General features: G+C 34.7%; 1 protein-coding gene across 4 annotated transcripts in view; it reads left to right on the top strand.

Annotated features, from left to right (window-relative positions):
* The window catches only part of ATF2 (activating transcription factor 2), a 91598-nt gene that overhangs the window by 59717 nt on the left and 4635 nt on the right, over nucleotides 1-27246 (top strand). For 3 of the 4 annotated variants that reach the window (XM_021923731.1, XM_017946674.3, XM_021923730.2), the window contains 3 exons: nucleotides 8540-8689; nucleotides 12872-13078; nucleotides 23919-24024. In XM_021923731.1, coding sequence (XP_021779423.1) covers nucleotides 8540-8689; nucleotides 12872-13078; nucleotides 23919-24024 — 463 coding nt within the window. Of the gene's footprint in view, nucleotides 1-8539; nucleotides 8690-12871; nucleotides 13079-13529; nucleotides 13604-23918; nucleotides 24025-27246 lie in introns of all 4 variants that reach the window. The other variant, XR_002516163.2, reaches the window with a different exon arrangement.

Raw genomic sequence — 27246 nt, 5'->3', positions numbered from 1 at the left:
TTTTGTATTTTTTAGTAGAGACGGGGTTTCACTGTGTTAGCCAGGATGGTCTCGATCTCCTGACCTCGTGATCCGCCCGTCTCGGCCTCCCAAAGTGCTGGGATTACAGGCTTGAGCCACCGCGCCCGGCCTAAATCTTTTTTTCTAATATAGACATTTAAAGCTATAAAATTTCCTCTGTGTACAGATTTTGATATGCTATGCTTTTATTGTCATTACTTCTTTAATTTCCCCTGTGATTTCTTCTTTGACCTGTGAGTTATTTAGAAGTGCACTGTATAATTTCCAAGTATTTCAAGGCTTTTCTATTTATCTTTTTCATACTGATTTATATTTTAATTACATTGTGGTTTGGGAACTTACCATCTTTGGTATATTTTATTTTCCTTTATTTCATTTTCTAATAGATCATAGCTATTTATTTCAGCTCATTTGTGAAACAGTAGATATTGTTATGCTGGTATAGTAACATGAACTGGTAACTTAAAATGTGAGTGTACTGGATAAGGGAATTCTGGTTACTTGAGGTTTTTTTGTTATGTAGAAATTATTTCACACTTCAATATTCTTTTCATATTAACAACATCATTTAACAACTATTTCTATCAGTTGTTACATGGCAAACATTTCTTGGGTTCTAAGAAATTCAATAGACATGATCTTAAATTTTGAGATTTTTTCTTGCAAATGTGTTCAGTGACCATCAGGAGAGTCAAAAAAGAATGTTCTCCTAAGAAGACCGTTATGGTTTTTTTTTTTTTCTCCAGCATGTGTAGCAATTAGGATTATATTTTATCAATGAGATATTTTGTTTTGGGTTTTGATTTTACATATTTTTTGGGGGGAGGGGGAAGATTTTAATGCCCTTGATGGTGAGTGGTACACCTAATGATTATTCAGGTACTACTTTTAAAACATAATATAAGATTTATTAAGATTATAAGTTTAGAAACCTAGTTCTTTCCTAAGTTCTCAAGGCAATTTACATGTATAGTTATGTAATGATTGCTTTTCAAAGAGCTTAAAGTATAATCTTAAACACGCTAAGCTATATACATGTAAAGCTGTGTACTCAATAATTCTCAATTATCTGACTTTCTCAAGTACTTTAATAATTCTTAAATTTAAGTAAACTTACAGTGTTTTGTTACATAGTTTTTGATACATAGTTTTCTTATATATTCATTATTTAGAAGCTTGCTTAAGATTATCTCAGCACTTACAACTAAAATCACAAGCCCAAGTCAATCTCTTAATTAAACATTTTCACTTAAAGTCCAAGGGAAATACATTACTCCGCTTGGCAAATTAGACACTTTTAGAACGTAAAATACCAAATAGTTATAGTTTATTTGAAATTAAAGTTTGAAATTAAAATGTCAGTGGTATTGGTTTACTTTTTTAAGCTTCAGTGGGCTTAAGAAGACTCACCAACTGTCATCCCAACTGAAGAATATTGAAGATGGGTTCATATCCCAGTGCACAGAGCTTTCTTAATGACCAAATAAATGGTCACAGAACTTGATTCTTTCGTGCCTTAAATATAGAACTCCAAGTCCACGTTCTCCAAATAAGTGGTTCCCAGCTCACATTCCCTAGATTCATGTTACACCTTAAATGATTTTTCTGACCCTACACCTGTTTGCACACTGCCCCCCCTAACCCACCACCACCTTAAAACTTGTAATTTCTTCTTTTACTGCTTTTGTTGGATTGTACTTTGTTGTTTTCAGGTCTTTGAAAGTATTTTAAACATCATCCTTTCAGGATTCTTCATGGACCTTTGTGATCACAATCTGTTAATAACATGCTGTATATTGTAGCAGTAGTTCTGCTAAAATGACCTGTGGTCAAAAATAACTTAAGAGAATAATGGGATTGGAACATGGAAGAATGAGTAGCACACTACAGCTGAAGAGAAATTTACTTTGTATGCTAACATAGCCAAGGATGCTTTTGTAATTCCCTGATTTTCAGATGTTCAGTGCCTTTCCAGGAAGATATTATGTATGCATTGTGTTTGTGTGTGTTGTGAATACTGAAATAAGATCTTTCTTTTCTACTAACAACAACAAAAAAAAATTCACAGTAAGCTTGTGTTTTTTAATTTTTAAGAACTTTAAGCCTTTGGAAAAGTAACAATGTGTTAAAGAAATGTCGATAGGGCCCGAAAAATGAAAGACTGTCTAGTACTTTTTAATACAACAGAAAAATTCCCAGGATATAATTTTCTACAGAATTAGACTATTTGTCACCAAATTTTGGTTTAGGGGTTTTGTTTGTCACTAAGCACGTAAATCATATTACTCTTCTAATAAAACAGTTTTCTTTTGTAATATTTATAATCAAAAAGCAACCGTTCTGAATAAGAAAATGTTAATCATCTGGGGATTTTAAGATTTAGGAAAGTATTTAAATAGTATCCTCCAGAATCTTTTTTTTTTTTTTAAGACGTGTGACAAACTGAGAAATATCTTTGCACACAGTGGGTAGCCAGTAGGTTTTCTGCAGGGGGTTTCTACTGAAAGCTGACAGAGGGCATCTTGGCAAATGTTCAGAAACCTACATTAACTTGGTTGGGCCCTGCATGGAACCTCATGTTCAGCAGAATTCTTCTGACCTGCCTCTTCATGCCGAGCTAATCAGCAAACACCTAATGAGCCTACTCCAAGGAAACAGACCCTCTCTCAACCTACTTGATTTTCATATGTTCTCTGGGGGTGGGGAGACAAGATTTCATGAGGACTGATGATGCTGCATAGACCACAATAATGATAATTAACTTGCTGAATTTAGAAGATTATGCTGTTAATTAGTTGCAAAATAAAGATAAGTAATAGAGCAGCAGATGGTAGGATAACACCCAGGAGAAGGAGGGTTATTACTCTGATGAGCTTTTGTGGCACATATGAAATATGGATCTGACTTTTTCATAAATTGTTTCTAGAGAAGATTATCTTTTTTCTTTGAACTATGATGGAGTACTTTGTTCCTACCAAGTTCTGACAGATGTGATAAAATTTATTTTCAAGGGTGCAACATAGAACTTGAATGACAAATTATTTCTAGGAGATCACCTCTTAAAGCAAATGTATCAGATTGGTCAGCACAGCAAATTATTCATCCCTTAATTAATTGAAACAATCTGTATCTCTCTAAGAAAAAAAATTTTCAATATGGTAGTTGAACTTTACATCACTGAAAATTAAACATTAAAATATTGATCTGTTTCATAGAAATATAATAAAGACATTTTTGTTTATCAAACAAAGTCTACCTTTAAATTAAAATTATGCCTAGGTTTTCTTGTACGTGTTGGATAATGTAGACCTTGTAAAGTCCTCCTTTTGTTTTTTTGGGGTTTTGTTTGTTTGTTTTTTGAGTCAGGGTCTTACTCTGTTGCCCAGGCCAGAGCTCACTGCAGCGTCAAACTCCTGGGCTCAAGCAAACCTCCTGCCTCAGCCTCCTGAGTAGTTGGGACTACAGGCATGCACCACCACACCTGGCTAATTTTTAAGTTTTTTGTAGAAATGGAGTTTTACCATATTGCCCAGGCTAGTGTGGAACTCCTGGGCTCAAGCAGTCCTCTTGGCTTCCCAAAGTGCTGAGATTACAGGCATAAGCCATCACACCCCACCTTAAATCTTTAATTTTTGTGAGTGCTCAATCTTTATTTCTCAGAGTACTTAATCCTTATTTACATATATTAAATTTGTCCATTGAGAGAGATTTTGATCTTAGTAATGGACTGACCAATATCAGATGCTTGACTTAATTGATCACTAATAGATTTAGAAAATTTAACATTAGACTAGAGCTCCAGTTTGGCAAAGCTTTTGTTTAAAATATGTTCAGTTAACTGGGAGTCAAGAAGTAGAATTTCTGGTTTTATCTCTGCTAACTATGATTCTGGGAAGTAACTTCAGTTTTTTGGAGTTTCTATATCTGTAAGATAGTGATTGGACTACTTGACTTTCATTATCTCTGCTAGCTCCAAAATTCTATTGTAAAATAGATGTTCATTACATTTATATGTATTTTCATTTATTTTTCTTTAAACCAAAGTATTTGGCCTTCTTCAAATGCTCCTAACAAATATGTATGGCTGGATTGTAGATATCCTTACATTAATTGTAAAATTTATATGAATGATATTTAGTGACTGCTTTTTTGACCTAATTCTAATTTTTTTAGCATATGTGCATTTTTGTTGTAGTTTTAGAAAAATTAATGGACAGTTTAGAACAGTGTTAATTAACCCTTTAAATCTTTTTCTTCTGTTGTATACCCACTGGCATACTTTTCAACTCAGACCCATTGTAATCAATGTAACAGCATGGAGCAAACATTAGAGCTTCCTCACTGGATGAGTACTGTATACCCTAGGGCAGTCAAGGAAGGATAATGAATGGATACTGATGCTACTTTTAAGTGCTCTATAAGGTAGTAACTTGCCCTACTAAAGATTATTCAAGAGAGTGATGTTTATGTATTTCAGGCTCCCCTATGTGCAGTTACTGTATTTCATTAATTCTGAGAGTTAAGCTCTTCACTGTAAAACTTTAAATGCTCTTCAATTCTATGATGATTTCTACCTAAGGACTTAAAAATGTTTTCCCAACACATAATTTACTAAGCCTCACATTTCTACCTCTAGTTATGTCTGTGCACATTTTAAAACTAGAAGTGAAAGCCCCAATGTATCACTATAGACTGGTTACTAGTCATTGTATTTTGATGTCTAACATTCTATTTATAAAATATGTAAATATGCAGACTTATGACCTCCCAAGACTGTCTCCCTTTGTTCTGACCCACACTTTTCCAACTCAGGTCTTTCTACTTTAAATACTTCTTCATCATTTTCCTAAGTATTCCTATCTGATTCTAGCCAGCTACTACTTTAGTCCCTCATTTAATTTCAGTTTTAATCCATCCACTTCCACATTATCCCATCAATTATTAGGGTCCTAATTGCCTGTGTTTTAGCTACTAATATAGTTGTTTCTGATTGTTTATAAAAGGAACTAGGAATCTTGTCTTGATTCTGAAAAATTCAGTTTTTGGTATGGTCTTGAGCATGTCTCTGTCAGGAATGCTTGCTTGTTCCCTGGTACCGTAAAGAAATAGCACGTGAACATGAATTTAATTTCCTCAGCAAGGCCAGTTTTTTTACTTTCTGCAGAAAGGGTACACTCGCCAGCAGTTTTCCCACAAGAGTACACCAAACAAAGGAGACAGGGTCATTTATAACCTGACGCGTCCACCCTACAGCTGTGTCTGGTTTCTGTTGACTGGAACGGGACCTCACATTCTGTATTTGTCCCAATTGGCTAGCAACTTAGAACTTTTTAAAGAAACAAAGGCAGAGGAGAATAAAGGAAGGAGAAAGTAACTTGTGGGATGCTGAGAAAGGTAAAAACACCTTCAAATAAGGAAGAGGAACAGGCTATGACCTAATGCTTGCTTGGACCAGTATAAGCATGCCAGGGCATATATTTAGGCTAAATTGTGGGAGCTAAGAACATAAAGTACATTGATTTCTTTATTACAGCTAGCAGATATTTAAGAATATTAGCACAGGTCTTTGAATAAATTTTGCTTCCAAGAGAAGTTACTATTTATTCCTAATTAGATGGGAGGAAGGTCTTTGAAGAAGAACCTCTACTTTTTACATCTCACATATAAAATATGTCTGGGATCAAAGTAATGCTTAAGATGACCCTTAAGGACATTTTGAAAATTCAGAAACATAGAAACTCTCCAGATTCTTTGGACCTCCGTACTAAGAAAATAGAGGCCTCAATAGTATTCTTAAAGAAGTAAGAAAACATCTGAAAAATTCTTTTACAAATCAGATAGTTTTACATGTTACATTTGTTTTTCAACTCAACTCTGCAAGGAAGTTATTATTCCAAGTTTTATAGGTAAAGAAATTGAGACTCAAAGATCAATGTTAAGTTCAAAGTCACAGATAGTTTGAGGTGGAGTTAGGTGCTGAACCTAAAGTGTATTCTCAGCTGTATAAGACCAGAGTACATTGCATGTTCTAATCAGTGAAAGCACCAAGATATTACATAAGTGGTAATTGTTATAATTCATGAAGAAGTAGTCTGTCAGAAAAGAGGGAGAAAACATGACTGATCCTGGCTTAGCAGTTGCAGTTAACAGGTTTGGCACTCTCAATCCTTATGATTGTCTTTTGAATCATTAAGCCACAAAGCTTCAGACTCTCTTTCTTGATCTTTCCCTGTGTTTTCTGGTAGCACCAAGGATAAAGTATGCAGCATGGTGCCATGGAAATATTTTGCACTTGAAATTGAAGAGATCTAGGTTTATATCCAGAATTTGAACTAGCTTAACAGGTCTGCATCCTTGAGCAAATGATATCTGGTTTCCTAAAGTGTAAAATGGGGATACTATACAATTAAAAACTCATTTAAAAACTACAGATAATATAGATAATACAGATAATAGATAACACAGATAATACACAGGTGAATCTCAACTGCATTGTGCTAAGGGAAAGAAGCCAGATTCAAAAGGCCATACAATGTATGTTTCCATTTATATGATCTTCTGGAAGAGACAGAACTCTTGGGATCAGAAAATAGATCAGTGGTTTCCAGGGCCAGGGAGGAGAGTATGACAGGAAAGAGCATGAGGATTTTGTTATGGTAAAACTGTTATGTATCCTGATTGTAGGGTAGGTTGCATGAGTGTATTTGTTTGTTAAAATTCAATAGAGGCCGGGCGTGGTGGCTCACTCCTGTAATCCCAGAACTTTAGAAGGCGGAGGAAGGTGGATCACCTGAGGTCAGGAGTTGCAGACCAGCCTGGCCAACATGAAAGCCCCGTCTCTACTAAAAATACAAAAATCAGCCGGGCGTGGTAGCATGGGCCTGTAATCCCAGCTCCTCAGGAGGCTGAGGCAGGAGAATTGCTTGAACCGTGGAGGTGGAGGTTGCAGTTAGCTGAGATCATGCCACTGCCCTCCAGCCTGGGTGCAGGAAGAGACTCCCTCTCAAAAAAAAAAAAAATTAATGGGATTGTACACTAAACAGAGTTAACTTGCTATGTGTAACTTATATCTCAAGAAAACTTTTCTTTTTACAAATTGACTTTATTTTAAAAATCACACCCAGAATATACAGTGATTCGCAAGAGAGAGAAAAAATGTCCAGTAACATTTGTTCATGCATAATTACTGCCTCAGTTAAAATTCTGGTGATCTTTTCATATATGCTTCAGATTTTATGGGATCTGGATCACATAGTAAGAAGATAGGCCTAGATGAAAAGAAAGAAATTACAAGTCTTGAAATAGTTATAAAAATTTCTGAATTTTTCTTACTTGAAGTGAATGGAAATACTTGTACTAGTATTATTTGGGGATCTTTTTCAAAAGCTCTTCTCTCACTCACCCCTTTCTGCTATACTCAGGGAAGGAAGAAAGGAAAAGATTGCCAAGAATATGTGTTCTTAACACTTAACACCCCAGACAGTTATTTACTTCTGAGAAGTTTGGGAAACACTGGGTAGGCTGCAGCATAGTTCTCACGTCTCTGTCTCTCTCTTTTGTCTCTAACTCGCACTCGCTCTCACTCTCTTATTAGCCTCCATCCCCCTCAAAGATGCACCTTTATAAGAATCGTAGGAAAGTGTAGTATATATAACTCTGACTCCAATTTCTATAATAATGTATATTTGGGGCCCAAGAACTACATCTTAGTTATTAAGAACAGTATCAGCAATAATAGTCTCAGGTCTGTGGGATCCCTGAAGTCCCTTTCATTGCTAAGGTACTGTGGTATGATTTATCTTTGCAAATTATTTCATATTTACAGATCATAACAATAAAACCACCTTAAAGATCACATATGACCATTTTCACTAAAGAAATCAATTTCTATCAGTTAACAAGTGTTTCTTTTATACCTATGTAGCAAATAATTATACCAGTTGCTAAAAGGAATACCCGAAAGTATAAGATAATCTCTGCTCTTAAAGAGCTTACTAACTGGTTGGGAGATAAAATAGTCATATATGACAAATTTTTATTGATAGCATAATAAGCTTCACTGAAATTGTATCTTGAGAAAGTGGTAGACATAAATATCTGGGGCCTCATTCTAATACTAGATCTATCATGCTCTGAATGTGAGTCCAATACAATCCAATAATTAACTGGCAAACTGCAACATCAAAAGAGAACTAGATCTGCTTACTGGGGACAAGAAAAACCTAAGAGAGATAAACTCAGCTGTAGGTTCTAGGAGGAGGCTCAGTTTGGCCCCATTTGATCTCTGTTTGCAGATTTGGTGCCAGTGCTTACTTGGCCAATGACACGATGTTACATTTTTAAGGCCTTTATTATTATTTTCTCAAAATTCACTAGAAACAGCAAAATACATAATCCTCTAGTAGTACTAGGCAAAAAGACTCAAGGAAACTACCTAAGGTATCACTGTTTGTCTTACCGATATTCATGATGATCTTTAAGGACTTAAAAAAATTTTTTAATGGTGTTTGCATTTCAGAGATTAAAAGCTGCTTTGACCCAGCAACATCCTCCAGTTACCAATGGTGATACTGTCAAAGGTCATGGTAGTGGATTGGTTAGGACTCAGTCAGAGGAATCTCGACCACAGTCATTACAACAGCCAGCCACATCCACTACAGAGACTCCGGTATGTGTGTTGTTTTTATTATTCAGCACTCTGTCATCTTTAAACAGACAAGTACAGTATAACTTATGACTTATTTAAAAAATATTATTCTGGTCATGTTGTTATTCCAAAGGGGTATCAAAAGCCTTAGGAAAAGGTAGCTCAGTGTACTAGAATTGATACAAAAGTAAACATAATAGAGCGGTTGTTCTGTTTAGGACACCTGTAAATATTTCTGTGGGTGTCCATATATGTTGGTCTGACGTGGCACAATTCTTTTTAAAGAAAATATCTTTTTCTGTTGATTTTAGGACAGTGAAACTAAATACTGCTTTGAGAAATTTCCTTTACTCTCTGTTTCCTGATTGAGGAAGTTTATAGAGTTATGACTTTGGAAAATAGTTATATAACTAGAAAAATAATATTAGAACCTTATAGTGAGAAGAATGAAATTGTATCTTGTTTTCTTAGTTATTGTCCAAAACTACAAATTTGACATAAACCATAACTAATAACACTAGATATTTTTTCTTGCTGTGGCATAAACAGGTTTGATTTGACCTATTCTCCTATGTAACCAAGGTATTGAGGTTATAGGAAAATTTAATAGGTTAAGTTCTGTAAATTTTATAGACAATAACTTCTTTGTTAAGGGATGCTGTGTTCTTCAGAAATGTATATAACTAAATCTTATGTTCTTTTTCAAGTAGCAAAACTAAGATTTCTAAAGAATCTTTTTGGATCTCGTCTTAAAAAATTATTGATTTTGCTTTTTCCTAAAATGCCATATGTTTGTGATTACAATGCATATCATATTTTAGTATTGTGTTGCCATGTACAACCATTAAAGTGTGTATGTCCCAAAGAGGCAGATGTTTTTTTCTGTTTCCGATACTAGCAGAACAAATAATTCTTGTTTCTGCTTTTAATATTTGCTCACTCATTGTAAAACATTACTCTTTGTTATTTATTTGTATAAGTAACCTTATCTCACTTGTAGGTAATCAGAAGTCTTTTAGAGAAATATGTAGATAAATATTCACACACATACACACATATGTAGGTATTACATTACTAACATAAATCAAATGGTTGCTGAATTAAAACTTGTGAAACATCACCAAAGGAGCAAATACGCTTTATGGCAGCTGTTTATACTGGAGACCCCTTTCACTTACCTCTAGTCTGTGACTGCCTGTGAGATGAGTGATATTGTTATATGCCTGCAGTGCCTTTCTAATTCTTTCTAGTAAAGGATTATTGTACTCCTATTAAGTGTTTCAGAATTCTATTTAGACCTTTTATCTTTACTTGAAGAATATTAGCATTGGCATTAAAAAGCAAAAGTTTTCAATCAAAGAAACACACATAAACAAGTTTTAGATTGCCACCTAAGCATAAGTATTTACATAACTGCATCTTGTCTTTTAAAAACTTAATATAATGAAATGTAGTTGTGGTTGTCATCCACTAAACAGCTTAGGGACCAAAAGGGAAAAAGAGGGGCTGCGTGATTGTGTATGTGTGTTAATGTTATACCTCAGGGTTTAACAATGTTTCACAGGCCATATGCAACCCATGGGTGTTTTTGTGTGGTCTGCAAGTTAAGTATGACTTTTTACATTTTTAAAGGGTTATTTTTAAAAAATGAATATAATTTATTTTTATTGTCCTTTCTTGTACTAACTGTAGTTTTCCTGGATCTAATTTTTATTTGTATATTTATATGTTGTTGTATTGGATGGAAGCCCCATGAGGGCAGGACTTTATCTGTTTGTTCACTGCTATACTTAGTTTCTAGAATAGTTCCTATAAGTATTTTCTGAATGAAATGGAATGAATTAATCAATAGACATGGGACGAGAAGGAGCAGTATACCCTTCTAAGAAGCCTCCAATCCTTGATAGGCATAAAGATATACAACTATAACTCTGAGTAGCAGAAATTAAGCTTCTGCTATTCTTCTAGTACTTATGATTAGTCTTTGCTGTAATGAGTTAAATCAATTAAAACCAAAAATAAACTGTTCTCTCTTATTCAGCCAGCTGAGTAAAAGAAAAAACCTACTATTCTCAGTAAGAAAAATAGGAGGATGTGGCTCACGCCTACAATCTCAGCACTTTGGGAGCCCTAGGTGGGTGGATCACCTGAGGTCAGGAGTTTGAGACCAGCCTGGCCAACCTGGTGAAACACCATCTCTACGAAAAATACAAAAGTTAAGCTGGGTGTGATGGCGGGCGCCTGTAATCTGAGCTACTTGGGAGGCTGAGGCAGGAGAATCACTTGAACCCGGGAGACAGAAGTTGCAGTGAGCCAAGATCACGTCATTGCACTCCAGCCTCGGCCACAGAGCGAGACTCTGTCTCAAAAAAAAAAAAAAAGGAAAATAGGAGAATGAAGAAAAAATTTCAAGATTGCAAATCTTGAAGCCAACCATAGAAATATTTTTCTAAAACATTAAGTTACAATTACGTAGGTAAAAGAAACACTCTAATTTAAATGCTTAATCTTTATTACAATTAAAATACTTCTTTTTTGAGACGGGATCTTCCTCTGTTGCCCATGCTGGAGTGCAGTGGCACAGTCATGGCTCACTGCAGCCTCGACTTCCCAGGCTCAAGCAGTCCTCTCCCACCTCAGCCTCCTGAGTAACTAGGACCACAAGCACATGCCGCCACACTTGGCTAATTTTTTAAATTATTTGTAGAGTTGAGGTTTTGCTATGTTGCCCAGGTGTGAAATACTTTATAAATGAAATAACTCTCTCTGTAATGCTAGTTGTTTGGACAAAGAAATGATAACTTTATTTTTTGGAATTTTTTAGAGTGAAAAATAGTTTAGTAATTTACCTGCAGAATTTAACTTGAGCCTTATGTAAGATTTGTATTACATAGATTAGGAGAAAACAAATTTTCTTTGTGCATACCATTTTTAAATATAATAAATCATAGGTAAAAGATTGTTTTCAGGCTTCTCCTTTGGATTATGTGCCTATAGCCACAAAGTGTTCTTTTCTCTGCACCATTTCCAAGAGCTCATTTTCTTCTTTCTTTTTTTTTTTTGTATTTTTTGATGCTGAGTCTTGCTGTATTGCCCAGGCTGGCATGCAGTGGTGTTATCTTGGCTCACAGCAATCTCTGCCTCCCGCGTTCAAGCGATTCTTGTGCCTCAGCCTCCCGAGTAGCTGGGATTACAGGCATGCACCACCACGCCCAGCTAAATTTTTTGTATTTTTAGTAGAGACAGGTTTTCACCATGTTGTCCTGGCTGGTCTTGAACTCCTGACCTCAAGTGATCCGCCCTCCTTGGCCTCCCAAAGTTCTGGAATTACAGGCATGAGCTACCACGCCCAGCCAAGAGTTCATTTTTTGACACCCATATTCATTTGTTCTGTGGCACAGTTTTGGGGTTCATGAAAGGCTTGAAGGTACCCATTGTTTTATAGTCTTAAACACTAGACAGTATTACTAGTGACTGAAAGTTTCTTTTTTTCTCTGGCTAATCTGAGATAACCAAGCTGATTCACTGGGGAGCAGAGGGAATAATTAAAATGAAAATTAAGGTTCCTGTGGGATTCTCCCTACCAGAAAAATGAGCATTAATAAATACAAGAACTTGACCCTTAGAAAAAGACTGACCGTAAATTTCACAAACTGAAGAAAATCTGAATATACCAAAGAATATACTTATTTTCACTTCATAACTTTAGAGAAACCAATTTTCTTTAAGAAAATTGACATTTAATATGAGATATTTTAACTTAAAAATAGCATGGAAATCTTGGTTTTCTATCATGAATTTAAATAGGAAGTTATTAAACATTTTGAGAAATTTATAATCAGCAGTTTTCCAGGGATTGAATAATACAATAAAATCTGTTAAAATACACTTGGAAAAATATTTCTATATATCATTTGTATCATATTTTAAATTTTTTCATATTTGTATGTAAATGAAAATATTATATATAAAGAATACATTTGCTGTGACATTGCATTAGTGAGAATTGTGTTATAGATAGCTCCTAACATAAGTATATTCAAGAAAGAAGTTAAACCACATTTTCATATTGCCCCAACATACTGATGTATTCAACAAAACTTAGAAAATAAAATTGCTGTCCCCCTTTGACACCCTTTACTGCCTATGTTAATTCACTCACTAGATACAAATATAACAAGCTTTCATCTCTGTTTATAATAGGCTTCTCCAGCTCACACAACTCCACAGACCCAAAGTACAAGTGGTCGTCGGAGAAGAGCAGCTAACGAAGATCCTGATGAAAAAAGGAGAAAGTTTTTAGAGCGAAATAGAGCAGCCGCTTCAAGATGCCGACAAAAGAGGAAAGTCTGGGTTCAGTCTTTAGAGAAGAAAGCAGAAGACTTGAGTTCATTAAATGGTCAGCTGCAGGTAAGGTGCATATATGTGAATTTTGTTTTATTTCTTTTTTAATAATTGTGAACATAGCTTTTTTTTTTTTTTTTTTTTCCTAGTTGGGCCTCCATACATTTTAGGACATAATATTGGGTGTGTATGGAATCTATAGTAAATCATAGTTTTGTAAACCTGTTTGTTTGGATGCTGAGATTAAATAATATAAAGCTTTCAACACTGATACAATGAAGAAATTTAAAATATGTTTACCTGCGTACAGAAGTAGCTAAACTATCTGGTTTGAACTTTATATAAAGTTGTGATATAAAGTGCAGAGAATTTTAAAATTTAAAAATATCACTGTTATTTCACTTTTCTTGTCTATTTTTTTGGTTTATAGCACAACTATAAAGTTGCTTCAGTAGCAGTTTTTAAATTCTTTCATTCTTTGAATTATAAATTTTGTTCTGTTTTGTTTTATTTAAAGTGAATATATTGCTCGTGAAAGGTGCCAGATTGACAGCTTTGGAAACTGAAGGACTCTAATTATCCACAGACCAGGTACACTATGGCCAGTGGCAGTACAGATCATTTCATACTGCCCTGCCAATGTGCCTCAGATACATTTCTTAAAACCTCATGGAGTATAAAGTTTTAAGGCAGCACCAAATCTGTTTCCTTTGTTTTTCTTCCTTCCTTTTGTTTTTGTTGTGTTTTTTCAACGTAAATATTCTCCCATATAATCTTAAACTACCAATTGATAAGTATCAACTAGAAAACTGATGTTAATAAATTGCACTTGTTATTAATCTAGCTAAATCTTCTGAATTATCCATACTCAGTTAAAAATGAATCTTTCTGTGTAATCATAATTGATGGTAAGAGACCTGCTGTCTTCTTAAATCTGTCTTTAAGATATCACCAATATAATTGTCTGTTTAAATGGTTAGGAAACAGTTTTTAGCTAAATCAGACATAGCATTTAACCAAATATAAGTTTTATAATTTAAATTTTTTTAATGCGAAGCAGACATCTTTCAAGTCTTTATTGTGCTTTGAATATTGACATGATAGAACAAATAGATTGTCTTGCAGAACTTATTTTTAATGATTTTAATGGTTTAGAAGAAATTTTTAATACAATGTACCACATCACATAGACTTAAAATTTGTACTTATCTTCTAGGGTTTATTAAGACATATATTTTATTATTTATCATCTGATAAATTGTTTTTTGTTTTTGAAACGGAGTCTCTCTCTGTCACCTGGGCTGAAGTGCAGTGGCGCAATCTTGGCTCACTGCAACCTGCAGCTCCCGGGTGCAAGTGATTCTCCTGCCTTAGCCTCCCAAGTAGCTGGGATTACAAGTGCACACCACCACGCCCGGCTAATTTTTAGTAGCGATGGGGTTTCACCATGTTGGCCAGGCTGGTCTTGAACACCTGACCTTAGGTGATCCACCCGCCTTCAGCCTCCCAAATTGCTGGGATTACAGGCTTGAGCCTCTGTTCCTGGCCCATCATCTGATAAATTTTTAATCAAGAACAAGTTTCAGAAATTTTTAGAAAACATTTCTAAATATTCTTTTTTTTAAAATAATATAGACTGTAGGTGCTAATTTATGCTGCAAAAATGGCTATTTTATATCAACTCTGTTATATTTATTATTAAATTTTCAGATATTATTACATTAATGAAGTGATTTAGGTGTATTTTTTTCCGTTCTCGACTAACAAAATCTTCTGAATGACCTGCTCTCTTTTAGTTGTATGACATAAAACACAATCACTGTTACCTTCAGTTGTCTTACCTATAGAATAGATGTGGTAATACCTGATGGTCTTACTTCTCTGTATTGTTACATAAATCAGTCAATTCCAGGGTTTCTTCCTACAGAAAAACTAGTAAGACAAATTTACCGTTATTTTCCTTTGTAATTTGGCTTATTGTGCCTTATTTAAGAAGTAAAAGCACCTGAAAACTATGAAGTAGTACATACATATATGTTATTATTTACAGGGATTTTAAGCTAGGCAAGTTTTCTACTTTGAACCATTTTAGAGCAATCTTAATAGTTTTTAATGAGATATTGCTGTTCCTTAGTTATACTGCAGCACTGGTTACCACTATTAGCCCTTTATTATTGCAGAAAACCATGGAAAATTCAATATTCAAAAGAAATATAATCTTGACCCCATTTATTTCATGTTTTTTCTATCACAATCTATGATTAAAATGTCATTATTTTAGCAGTGCTTTGTATATACTTCCTAATTTGGGTAGAAGTTTTTTGATTGGAGAAATAAAGATAAGATTTATCATTAGGTAGAAGTTTGCTGACATCATTTTTTGAAGCATGAGACTATTAAATGGAAGCTAAATTTAGGAAATCACTAAATTACGCTCTACATTTGAACTTGAGTTTAGTTAATATCTCAAATTATGTACAGAACAAGTAAAACCAGTATTTTTAATCGTTAAAAACTGGGTGATGATGGCATCATCTTAGATTTAGAAATGCATTTTAAAATAGGAGCCAAAATGATATATTATCAAGGATTTTATTTAAAATGCTTCTCAAAAAAAAAAAAAAAGTATTATATCCATCTATTTATGTTAACCTGGGAAAATATCTATAGTATATATATTTGTGTAGGCAAAAAGAAAGTTGTTGGAAACAGCTCAAATATCCATCCAAGCTGAATGGATAAACAAGTTATGGTTTATATGTACAATGAAATATTATTCCGCCATAAAAAGGAATGAAGTATATACTATGGTGTAGATGAACCTCAAAACATTATGTTAAGTGAAAGAATACAGAACAAAACATCAGATGTTGTATGATTCCATTTATGTGAAATACCCAGAATAAATAAATCCATAGAGAGAGAAGGCATATTAATGGGGGAGGGAGAATAGGGAAAAACTGCTTAGTGAGTAAGGGGTTTTACTTTGGAGCGATGGAAATGTTTTGTTACTAGACAGAGGGTGGTAGTTGCACAACATTGTGAATGTACTAAATGCCAGTTTAAACTGATTACCTTTATGTTATATGAATTTCACCTCAGTAAATTACCAAAAAAGGTCAGTTGCATCTTAATTAAGCATTATTATTATGCTTAATAAAGCATAATCCTTTCTTATTAATAAAAAGGTTTACAGTTAGATGGGTAAATGCATAGGTATAGGAACTGGTATAAAAATGACTCCCTAAGTATAGTTAGCATTTTAGGAATGACATGTACCAACGTGCAAACAATGGTGAGGAGGGAATTGAGAGTGTGGATGGTTTGGAAAGAAAGGGTACTTCAACTATGACTTTCTGTTATTGTTTCAAGTCGATATATTATTTTGACTTTTTGTTGTTTTCTACTTATTTGTCAAGTAAAATAAGTTTTTTAAATGTGACAGATTTTAGCTTTCAGAGTGTGAAGAGTTAACATGCCTATAATAGATTCAGGGAGAAAAATTTCCTTCAGTCTGCCAACAGCAAAACCGTTAACTGTGAAGAACAGAATGACTTGTAAGGAAAATTGAATGTCAAAGAAATAATTATACCCTACTTTATGTGAAAACTTTAATCAATTCTGTATTTCCTTGATGATCCTTCATGTGACATGCAAGCTTAGCTGATCAGTGTAGTGGGCAGTAATGACCCATAGTTTACTTATAAGTTTTATATGTGATACAAGGTTTAGCAAGTGTTGAGGTATGATTGTTCATATTTTTACCAAATACATATTAGGTCTTAAAGAAAATATAGGGCCGGGCACGGTGGCTCAAGCCTGTAATCCCAGCACTTTGGGAGGCCGAGACGGGCGGATCACGAGGTCAGGAGATCGAGACCATCCTGGCTAACACGGTGAAACCCCGTCTCTACTAAAAAATACAAAAAACTAGCCGGGCGAGGTGGCGGGCACCTGTAGTCCCAGCTACTCAGGAGGCTGAGGCAGGAGAATGGCGTAAACCCGGGAGGCGGAGCTTGTAGTGAGCTGAGTCGCGCCACTGCACTCCAGCCTGGGCGACAGAGCGAGATTCCGTCTCAAAAAAAAAAAAAAAAAAAAGAAAATATATTCAGCCTTATTGCCGCATTCACTAAATTTAGTATTGTTTTAGTTTTCCCAAATCATTGCTAAAAGAGCAATTTCATCAAATTATATTAGAGACATTTATGGTAATCTAGACCAAAAATTGAATACTGTTGGTTATAAATTATTGGGTTTTTTGTTTGTTTGTTTGTTTGTTTTTGAGACAGAGTTTTGCTCTTGTTCCTCAGGCTAGAGTGCAGTGGTGCAATCTCAGCTTACCGCTACCTCCCCCTCCCGGGTTTAAGTGATTCTCCTGCCTCAGCCTCCTGAGTAGCTGGGATTACAGGCAGGCGCCACCACGCCCGGCTAATTTTGTATTTTTAGTAGAGACGGGTTTCTCCACATTGGTCAGGCTAGTCTCGAACTCCCAACCTCAGGTGATCTGCCCGCCTCGGCCTCCCAAAGTGCTGGGATCACAGGCATGAGCCACTGCACCCAGCCAATTATTGTATTTTTAAAGTAATATCTGTTTTGTTAATTTTGTTATCTTTTACTTGAAATGGTTTTTACTGTTTATAAGCTTTGTCTTTCAGTTATACTCATTGTGGGGGTTAATTTTCAGTTTATAAATGTAGCATGTTTCCTTATGAACAAAAAGCAGATTCCTTTTCTTTACTAACAGTAGCTGCTTAACATTTACTCTGTGGGTACAACTTGATAATTATTTTTGTGTGGATTTGGCTGTTATATTAGGTTGGTGCAAATGGAATCACAGTTTTTGCCATTAAAAGTATGTTTTGCCATTACTTTTAATGGCAAAAGCCGTGATTCCATTTGCACCAACCTAATAACTTAGATACTGCAAAATGTGTGTGGAGTGGAAGCACGATAAATTAATAAAAGCACACTTTTATAGCTAGAATTTACTTATAAGTTAATGATGTGGAAAAGGTTTTGTTTATTGGTTCATTGACTTATAGAAAATGAGATTAAATCTTTTATTTCTGGTACCAGACAATATCTTATTTCAGTATTTATCACTTGAAATAGGAAAAAATAGCAATAATTGGAAGATACTTTATAATACCTGTTTGTTATAATTTCTGAATTCTATGATCTAACTGTCTTCCGCTTTTTTCCACTGAGTTCTTAACTATATTCTAGATGAAAGAAAGGGGTATTAGTGTAGCTGCGGTCATCTCATGCATCTTATTCTGAGTTTGAGATCTAATACTTATATTTGAAGCCTTTACTAAGAATCTTCCTAAGCCTTTGTTTCTCCGTCACACTGATAGAGTAAGTACTGTTATGAAAAGCAACTGAAATAAGATATAGAAAAGTGTTGTAACTATACTGTGCAAATGCTAGTTATTTTTCATTCTGTCATTATGCATCTGTTGTGTGCAAGGCATATTATTAGATCTGGGTAACAGCGAAAAAGACATTGTCTTTGCACTTACAGAATTTGTGGTCTAGCAAAGGAGACAGACATGAAACAAGTAATTAAAGTGTGAGAATAGGAAAGGAGTCATTCCAATTCATTTTGCAAAGTGTTTCCAAAATATTTTATGGCTCTAGTGAGAACTCTGTCATCCTTTTTTCTGTTAAAAATATAAATTTTTAAAAAACTAGTTTGTTTTCATGTGTAAGGTTTTACATTCCACGATAACCCTTGGAACTGTGTGGAGGGAATCTTGATACTTAACTGCCTTTTGTGAGGACTAAACATTTTAAAAATTCATAGCAGTGAGAATTTCGCAAAATAAGAAACTGTTCAATACTGTTTCCTTAATTTTGGGGGTAAGGCTGAAGTAGAAAGTCAAAGATCATTAATTTAGGGAATACCTGATATTAATGGCCAAATATCAATAAAAGTTTTGATTAGTCAGTTGGCAATCATGTGATTATTTCAGCAGGCTGATTTACATTACAAAGACAATGTAAGAAAAATTTGTTTGCTGCTATGTAAATAACCTTTGAGTAGCCACATTATTAGAGTGGAGCCGTGGTACAGGTAATGACAAAATAATTTACATTAGATTTTAGACCAGAATAATAATTTCTTTTAGCATCTGCTCCATCTTCCCAAATACGTTTTACTTTGACAAAGTGATGATTTCTCATGTTTGAATGGGACTTTTACATTTTCAAAATGCTTTTATATCCCTTATTTAACTTCATCTTCAGAATGACCCAGGAAGATAACTAACATATCCTGCAAGTATACTAACTCACAAATAGTAGCTAGCTAGTATAACCAGGAGGACTTTGGAGGCTGAATCCAATTAAAATCTAATCTAAAGTAATCCACAAAACAGATAGTAAGAGGTGTACATTTTTTTTCATTTAATATTAAGTCTTTTTGTGGCTGAACATCCCCTTGATATTTATTTTGGCTTGAGCAAACTGGTTTTGTCTGTGTATGTAACTTCTCTTTTTTTACATTCTGAGGTCTCTGTGTATAGGAACTTAAGGAGTCTTCCCATTATATTTGTGTAGCAGCCCCTTCTCTCTCTGTCTTCTGATCTTTCTTAGTAGAAAGATTTCAGAATTAAAATCATGATTTATGCAGCCATCTTATCTGAATAGTAATAAATCATGCCTATATTTTTAAGAATACAGTATTTCCTTTATGCGTGTGTACATGAGACTAAAATTCTTAAATGCTTGGAGTAGTTTGTTGAATGTACTATGTTTATCATAAATGAAGCCAACAGCAGTGGCTCACTTCTGTAATTCCAGCACTTCGGGAGGCTGAGGCAGGTAGATCACTTGAGGTCGGGAGTTCAAGACCAGCCTGGCCAACATGGTGAAACCCCATCTCTACTAAAATAAATAAATGTGTGTGTGTGTGTGTGTGTATATATATATATATATATATATATGACTTAGGAACCACTTAGGTTTTGCCCCTTCTAACTAATTCAGTTATAAAACCTTTACCTGCATGAGCATCCTATTTCCAACCCCTCCTTGACCTGGTCTTTACCACTAGCATATGCTTATACTTACTAGGGCTTGCGTGCAGCTCAGTTAATCTACTTCTTCAAGGTTTGACCCACCCTCATGCCTAACCTGCACCCCAGCTGTGTTTGCTTTGTAGTATTTCTCTCAGTCCCAATTCCTAGCCAGTAATTGTGTCTCATTTACTGGTTTTAGTCTAGTGGTGATACCATCTTTTAATGAAATCAACTATTAGAGTACAGTAATAATACAATATTTAATTTGTAACCTGTCATCCAAAAGTCACTTTTGAGCTTCAGAATCATCATTAGGAAAATGTTACTGTAAAACATTTTAGATCAGGACAATGTAAAAAATTGGACTGAATTTCTGTTATGCACGCCTTGAATTTGTTGGTTTATTTCTTAACCATTTCTGCTATTTAAAAGGTGTAGTGGAAAAATTGGTTATTTGAATTTTGGATAAATATTTACAGCATGCTTGTATGTTATACTTTTTAGATACATGCAAATTTATATATAAGAATGTGCAGAGTTTTTTAAAAGAAATAAGAGTAACAGAAATTAAAAAACAAAATAATGTGCAAAAGCTTTAATTTTTAGTTTCTTCTTCTTGGCCTTTTCCATTGTTTCCCCAAGTTAATGCCAATTAAAATTCAGTTAGCACAAATGTACGCTGTAACAAGAATCAAGTACTGTACCTCTTCAGTCCTCGATGTTCATTAACCTTTCCTAGCTAGTGGCATCTTTACATCTATATGTTAGTAAACCAGGTAGTCTAATTAGATCAACAACCAGAACACCACCAACAGTTAAGTTTGAAATATAGAAACTGATGTCTTGTTCATCAGTTTCAGACCTGCCTATTTAAAGAGATAATTTGTGTGTGTGTATTTATTTATTTTTTTGAGACTGAGTCTCACTCTGTAGCCCAGGCTGGAATGCAGTGGTGCAACCTCCACCTCTTGGTTCAAGCAGTTCTCCTGCCTCAGCCTTCCAAGTAGCTGGGATTACAAGCATGCGCCACCACACCCAGCTAATTCTTATATTTAGCGACAGGGTTTCACCACATTGGCCAGGCTGGTCTTAAACTCCTGACCTCAAGTTATCTGCCCGCCTCAGTCTCCCAAAGTGCTGGGATTACAGGCATGAGCCAACACACGCAGTTTATTTTTAAATCAATTATTTTATATCAATTAGCCAACGCATAACACTTTCAATACTTTTATCACATACAGCATTTTGTTTCATAATATGGTTTATTATGAGTGTATAGAGTGTTTAAGAGAGAAGGCATTTGTGATTTTTAAAGTTCTGTAATTGAGGTGATACTATATAATATGCCAATTTTCATAACTGAGAAAATTAACAATGTAACTGTATCAGGGAGATTATTGGTATAAATTATGAAGTTAGGACCTCTGACCAGATTCATATTATTCAAGGTTTTTTATTTCACCTTCTTTGATATTTTTTACCTCCTAGACATAGAATTACATGGTCCTCTCTAAAATATGTCTGTCTACTCAGTCCATATCAGGCAATATGCTATGCTCTGGGGATACCAAGAAAAAGATATGTTCTGCCTTCAAGAAATTCTCAGTCTGGGAGAGGTAGCAAACGAGTACACCAAAAGTTACAATCCAGTGTGATAAGTACTATGGAAGAGATCTGTATATATACACACAAAAGTATATGGCTGTGGGAACACAGAAATAGGCATCTAACTTATTTTCCTATGTAGTCTAAACTGTACTGAGTTGGCACTTAAAGATAAATAAAATATTTAGCAAGACAAAGAAGAGAAGATAAAGACAACAGTATGTATTTAGGTAGCAATTTCAAACTGTTATTTTTGTGTGTCAAGACAAATACTGGTTATTTCAAATTGTTCAGGCTAATGTGAAGGCAGCAAGTGTATGACAGGCTTGAAGCATTACTAGTGTTTGGTGTTAAAGGATAGAGTATATCGGAAGAGCAGTTAAGAGTTGAAAATCATGGTCACCATCACCAGATTGTTAAAGATTGTATATTCTTGACTAAAAATAAATATCCAGCCCATTTCCTGTTACGGGATTTAATGAGAGAAACTTGTAGATGTCAGTCTTAAAATCAAGCTGACAGGATGGGTGATATACATTGGGGAATATACACTGGATTATTCATAACATGGTTTCATCAATAGTGTCATCAATACTGAGCTATAATTAGCATTATTGACACCAGTTGCAGAAGGTGTTTTCTAAATGACAGCTTATCTTTTCAAGCAGAACTGTTTTAAATTTTACCTTTTGTACTTTGATTACCGTCTACCTATTCTTGCCTGAAATATAGTATTCTAAATAATTTAATCTCTTAATTAATGGTGTAGAGTTATTATGAGCATCAATTTTTGTTCTGTACTTAAATACAGTGATGTAGTTCATTGTTATTGGGGTGTGAGAAACTGTTTGACCCAATAGATTGCCTTTAGAGAAACTGTTTGACCCAATAGATTGCCTTTAGATTGCTTAACTTTTATTCTTTTGATTTTTGTGTTTCTGTCATTTATCACTATGGAGGCCCAGGTCTGCTAAATTCTTATTTATTTTTTTTGAGACGGAGTCTCATTCTGTCACCAAGGCTGGAGTGCAGTGGCGCAACCTCACCTCACTGCAGCCTCTGCTTCCTGGATTCAAGCAATTCCCCTGCCTCAGCCTCCCAAGGTAGCTGGGATTACAGGTACCCGCCACCATGCCCAACTATTTTTTGTATTTTTTGTAGAGACAGGGTTTCAGCATGTTGGCCAGGCTGGTCTCGAACTCCTGACCTCAAGTGATCCAACTGCCTCAGCCTTCCAAAGTGCTGGGATCACAGGCGTGAGCCACCAGGCCGGCCTGCTAAATTATTTTATATTCAGCTTTCTGGTTAAGAAATAAGGTAGAAAATGTCATGCCTGAGCTTTTATGTATACCTGTTTGCTATATTTTCTAATTTACTTTTTGGTTCATGGATGAAATCTGAATGGTTTTAGTTATTGTAAGTCCAAGTAAGTAGAGGTATTTGTAAGTTAAGAATTTTTTATGATACCAGTTTATTAAATTCATATTATTTCTAACTCTTGAATATTGGTAATGATCACTGACTTATGTGTTTTTAATATTTGGGGTAACTCAAAGGAATTAGTCGGACTTGCTCAATTTGGAACTTTTTACCAGATTAATGTATCCCAAACAATGGCTGAAGTACTCATTCTGAAGATCAGGACAAATCTCCATTGATTTAGCAGATTTAAATTTAGATGTGTACAAATTGCCTGGGTCAAAGGCAACTAAGCCATTTAAATGTTATATCTAGTTTCATTGGTTTCAGTGTCCAGCAAGAGTGCCTTGCAGTGAATTTTAGGTATCCATGATTCTTTGGTTATTTTGGTTTCCCCTGTGGAGCTTCTCGTGGTTTCTAGGAAACTAGAAACCTGCTTAATTGAATATCTAGGATGAATTTTTCATTTTTAAGTGAATGGAATTGGTGAAAATTCATCCTGACTCCCTTGATGTTTCTTTTTAAGTAATCAGAAGAGCATGTAACATATATAAAATAAAAATACTTTCAACAGGTTACCTATAATATATAGGAAGTCCCAAGGAAATGGAAACAATTTCAAAATACTATCCAGTTGTGGCATTATCTTACTTAAATTTTTATTCAAGTTACAGCTTTTTAATAAATGCTAAAATATAAAAGCTGCCATGTACTGATTAGACATATTTAATCAGCATATTTTCTTTGTTTTTAATGTTCTGCCAGTGATGTCCAATTTTCATACCTTAATCCTCGCTTGTTTTAAACAGTAAAATATATGTTTAGTTTGTGGTAAGGTACATAAGTTGTTTCTTCTCCAGAGTGAAGTCACCCTGCTGAGAAATGAAGTGGCACAGCTGAAACAGCTTCTTCTGGCTCATAAAGATTGCCCTGTAACCGCCATGCAGAAGAAATCTGGCTATCATAGTGAGTAATGTTCCATTACCTATAGCCTTAGGCTACGTCAGTGAAATACCGCCAGAGTGAACTGAGCTGCTACTTTAAAAATGGATCTTAAAAATATTTAAGATTAAATATCAGAATTTCTGTAAGGTTATTATAGAATGCAGTAAAGAGGTATACTTTTTTAGAATCTAGAGAGTTTGAGTTTTCCTGTTTCTAGCTTTTTTCCTAAGCATTACTATAGATCAACAAAATGGATTAGCTGATAATTTAAAATATACTGTAAGTACTTGATGATATTTTGTTCATCTTCTCAGGGTAACACTTTGTCTTAGATTGACAGGGTGAAACACTACTTTTTTCCCAGCCTCCATTCAGTAATGATGATATTTTTCTTTTTAAAATCAGCTGACTGCCTTTAACAATATTTGATATCCCTTTATGGTATCAGATGTTGTTATTCTTTCTTAGATAATGTCAGCATTGTGTAATGTTTTTATTGTGGTAGACTTTATATTGACATTATCTAGATAGTTATAAAAATGCTAAAACGGGAACAGTACTTAAATTATCTGCTTATATGTTTCCTCCTAAATGTTTTCCCAAACAATGAGATTCTTTTGTTTTCAGCATTTTAGAGGTTAATTGTGCCTTTTCCCTTTTGTAAAGTCCGTTTTTGATAAGATCCACAGTGTTGGAACCAGCTGTTACTCTTGAATAAATGGCCAATTTTGTCCATAGTATACCAATTTGTAACAAATAACAGAGTTGGGAATGCATTAGGCAACATTTATAATATATAACCCACAGCTTACGTCTTTATGATTTAGTGATATTTCAGGATATTTGTAAATGTGAAGATTGTTTCAACCATATGTATCCACTTCATTTCAATTTGCCAGTGTCAGTAATTCAAAAGAAAGAAACATTTTGTATTGGATGCAAACAGTTCCTCAGGTGCTCACGATAAAACTTAATGGCCACCATCTTTACTTGTAGTCATTGTAAGCAGTTTCATCAGAATGGGCAATATTTTTTAATTTAAAAGATTCCGTAGATTTAGCAACTCTCAACTGCCACATATATTTAGAACGCTGATTTTTGTCAGTTTTGAGCATATAAATCTTGGTTATTTGATATCTAGTAATTTTGACAGGATGGTGAAACACATTGTGGAGTAAATTGGAACCATATAGAAATATGTTTGGGATTTATATTAACAATGATTGCTTCAGGGATGAGGCCATTATGGTTCCCATCTGACTTAACATAATTTCCTATAGAAGCTACTGAGTTCAGCATTTATGCATACATGATTTTTTTAACAAGAAATCTCTCTTGAATTTTGATAGGTTAAAAGGAAATAAACAAATGATTTTATAAAATTAAAAGGAAGTTAACTGGCCTCTTAAATTGTATCCAATTCAAAATTACCTGTAATTTTTAAATCTTTGATAATTTATTAGATTGTCCCAACAGTTTTGACTCTATTGTCCAGGCAGTGTATGCTCAGCAGATGCAAACCAGTTATTCATTTTGACAGTCGATTTACAGAGATATCTTAAGTGTATAGATGCGCAGGTTTATATGCTGTATACTTACATAAAATGACTGAAAATCTAGATTAATACATTTTTAGTACATAAAGTACTAAGTTATGAGAATATAAGAAATGAATAGGATATTTTTGTTGTTTGGAAATACTCCTATCTTTATTCCTGTCTAGTCATGTAAGTAATCAAATTAACTGAAATATAGTTCTACCATAAAATTAATTCTCTTCAGCTCTTGGGAGATAATTGGATTTTGTAGAAATTTTCAAGTAATTTATATTTTCAAATTTGAAATGTTTGAAATAAGTCTGACTTCTCTGTTGTGTAGTAGTAAAAACAGATACAGAGATTGACTAAGTGAATACCTTTGAAAAATTTACACTCTTCATTATGTTGTAGTGCACAGCTCTTGCTAACAGTGGTGAGTTGTAATACTAGCTAAATCTTTAAAGACATTTGTGAATCAAAACTAAGATTTAGTAGAAATTAAGGAATGTTACAAAATCTTTCAAGTAAAGGTGAAAGTACTAAGTCACAGCCATAGGGTCTGTCCCACCCAGTTTTAGCACTGAAAGTCCAACTTCCTAAGAAGACCCCTCAGTCATGGGAAAACCATGACAGTCACCCCAACAGTTAAGTAATATAAAATCTGAATGAAAATAATAAAGAGTACGTTTTAAATATTTGGGTTCCATGAAGAATAAAGCACAAAAGTGATGTTATTGCCATGAATTCACATTCTTCAGACCTGGGCATAATTAAAGTTGTATTATAATTGTCTCTATAATTATAAATTGGAAGAAAAGCTTCTTAGGGACTAATCAACCACAAATACTTTTATTACTGAAAAAATGTATGAGCCAGGCACTGTGGCTCATGCCTTGTAGTCCCAACACTTTGGGACCCCAAGGCGGGAAGATTGTTTGAGCCCATGACTTCAAGACCAGTCTGGGTGAAATAGCGGGACCCTATCTCCACAGAAAGTTTAAAAAAGCCAGACAATTTGGCACACACCTATAGTCCCAGCTACTTGGGAGTCTGAGGCAAGAGGATCACTTGAGCCCAAGAGTTCAAGGCTGCAGTGAGCTGTGATTGTGCCATAATACTCCAGCCTGGGTGACAGGGAGACCCTATCTCAAATAAGAAAAAGAAACTTGTGGACATAGGTAGAGAACTTTCAAGATTACGGAATTGCCAAACAGCTGGTTTCTTTTAGCTTAGATAGAGCTAGAAGTGGCTCTGTGAGTACACCATGGCTTTCTGTATCTCTCTAGTGCTTGTGATTACACCAGTCATTTTCTCCCCTCACCTAGAACTGGACATAGGTGCAAATATATCACATTGCTCTTACTAATTCTGAAAGTCTGTAGGTAAGCATTCATCCTTTATAATTTACTGTTTTCATTTTGAGTTGTTGCCTCCAGTATGTATTTACATTTCCTTATACCACTCATCACAGATCAGCCTCTTTATTTTTAAAAGCTGGTGTATCCCTTGAACTCAACATTCAGGGAAACGTCAGCCTGTTGTTCTTTTAAAGAATAGTGGTGGGCCGGGCGCGGTGGCTCAAGCCTGTAATCTCAGCACTTTGAGAGGCCGAGATGGGCGGATCACGAGGTCAGGAGATGGAGACTATGCTGGCTAACACGGTGAAACCCCGTCTCTACTAAAAAATACAAAAAATTAGCCGGGC

The sequence above is a fragment of the Papio anubis genome, chromosome 10 (genome assembly GCF_008728515.1).
Source record: "Papio anubis isolate 15944 chromosome 10, Panubis1.0, whole genome shotgun sequence".
Taxonomy (NCBI): domain Eukaryota; kingdom Metazoa; phylum Chordata; class Mammalia; order Primates; family Cercopithecidae; genus Papio; species Papio anubis.
Note: the sequence above shows the minus strand (reverse complement) of the source record. Positions and strands in the feature narration are given on the sequence as shown.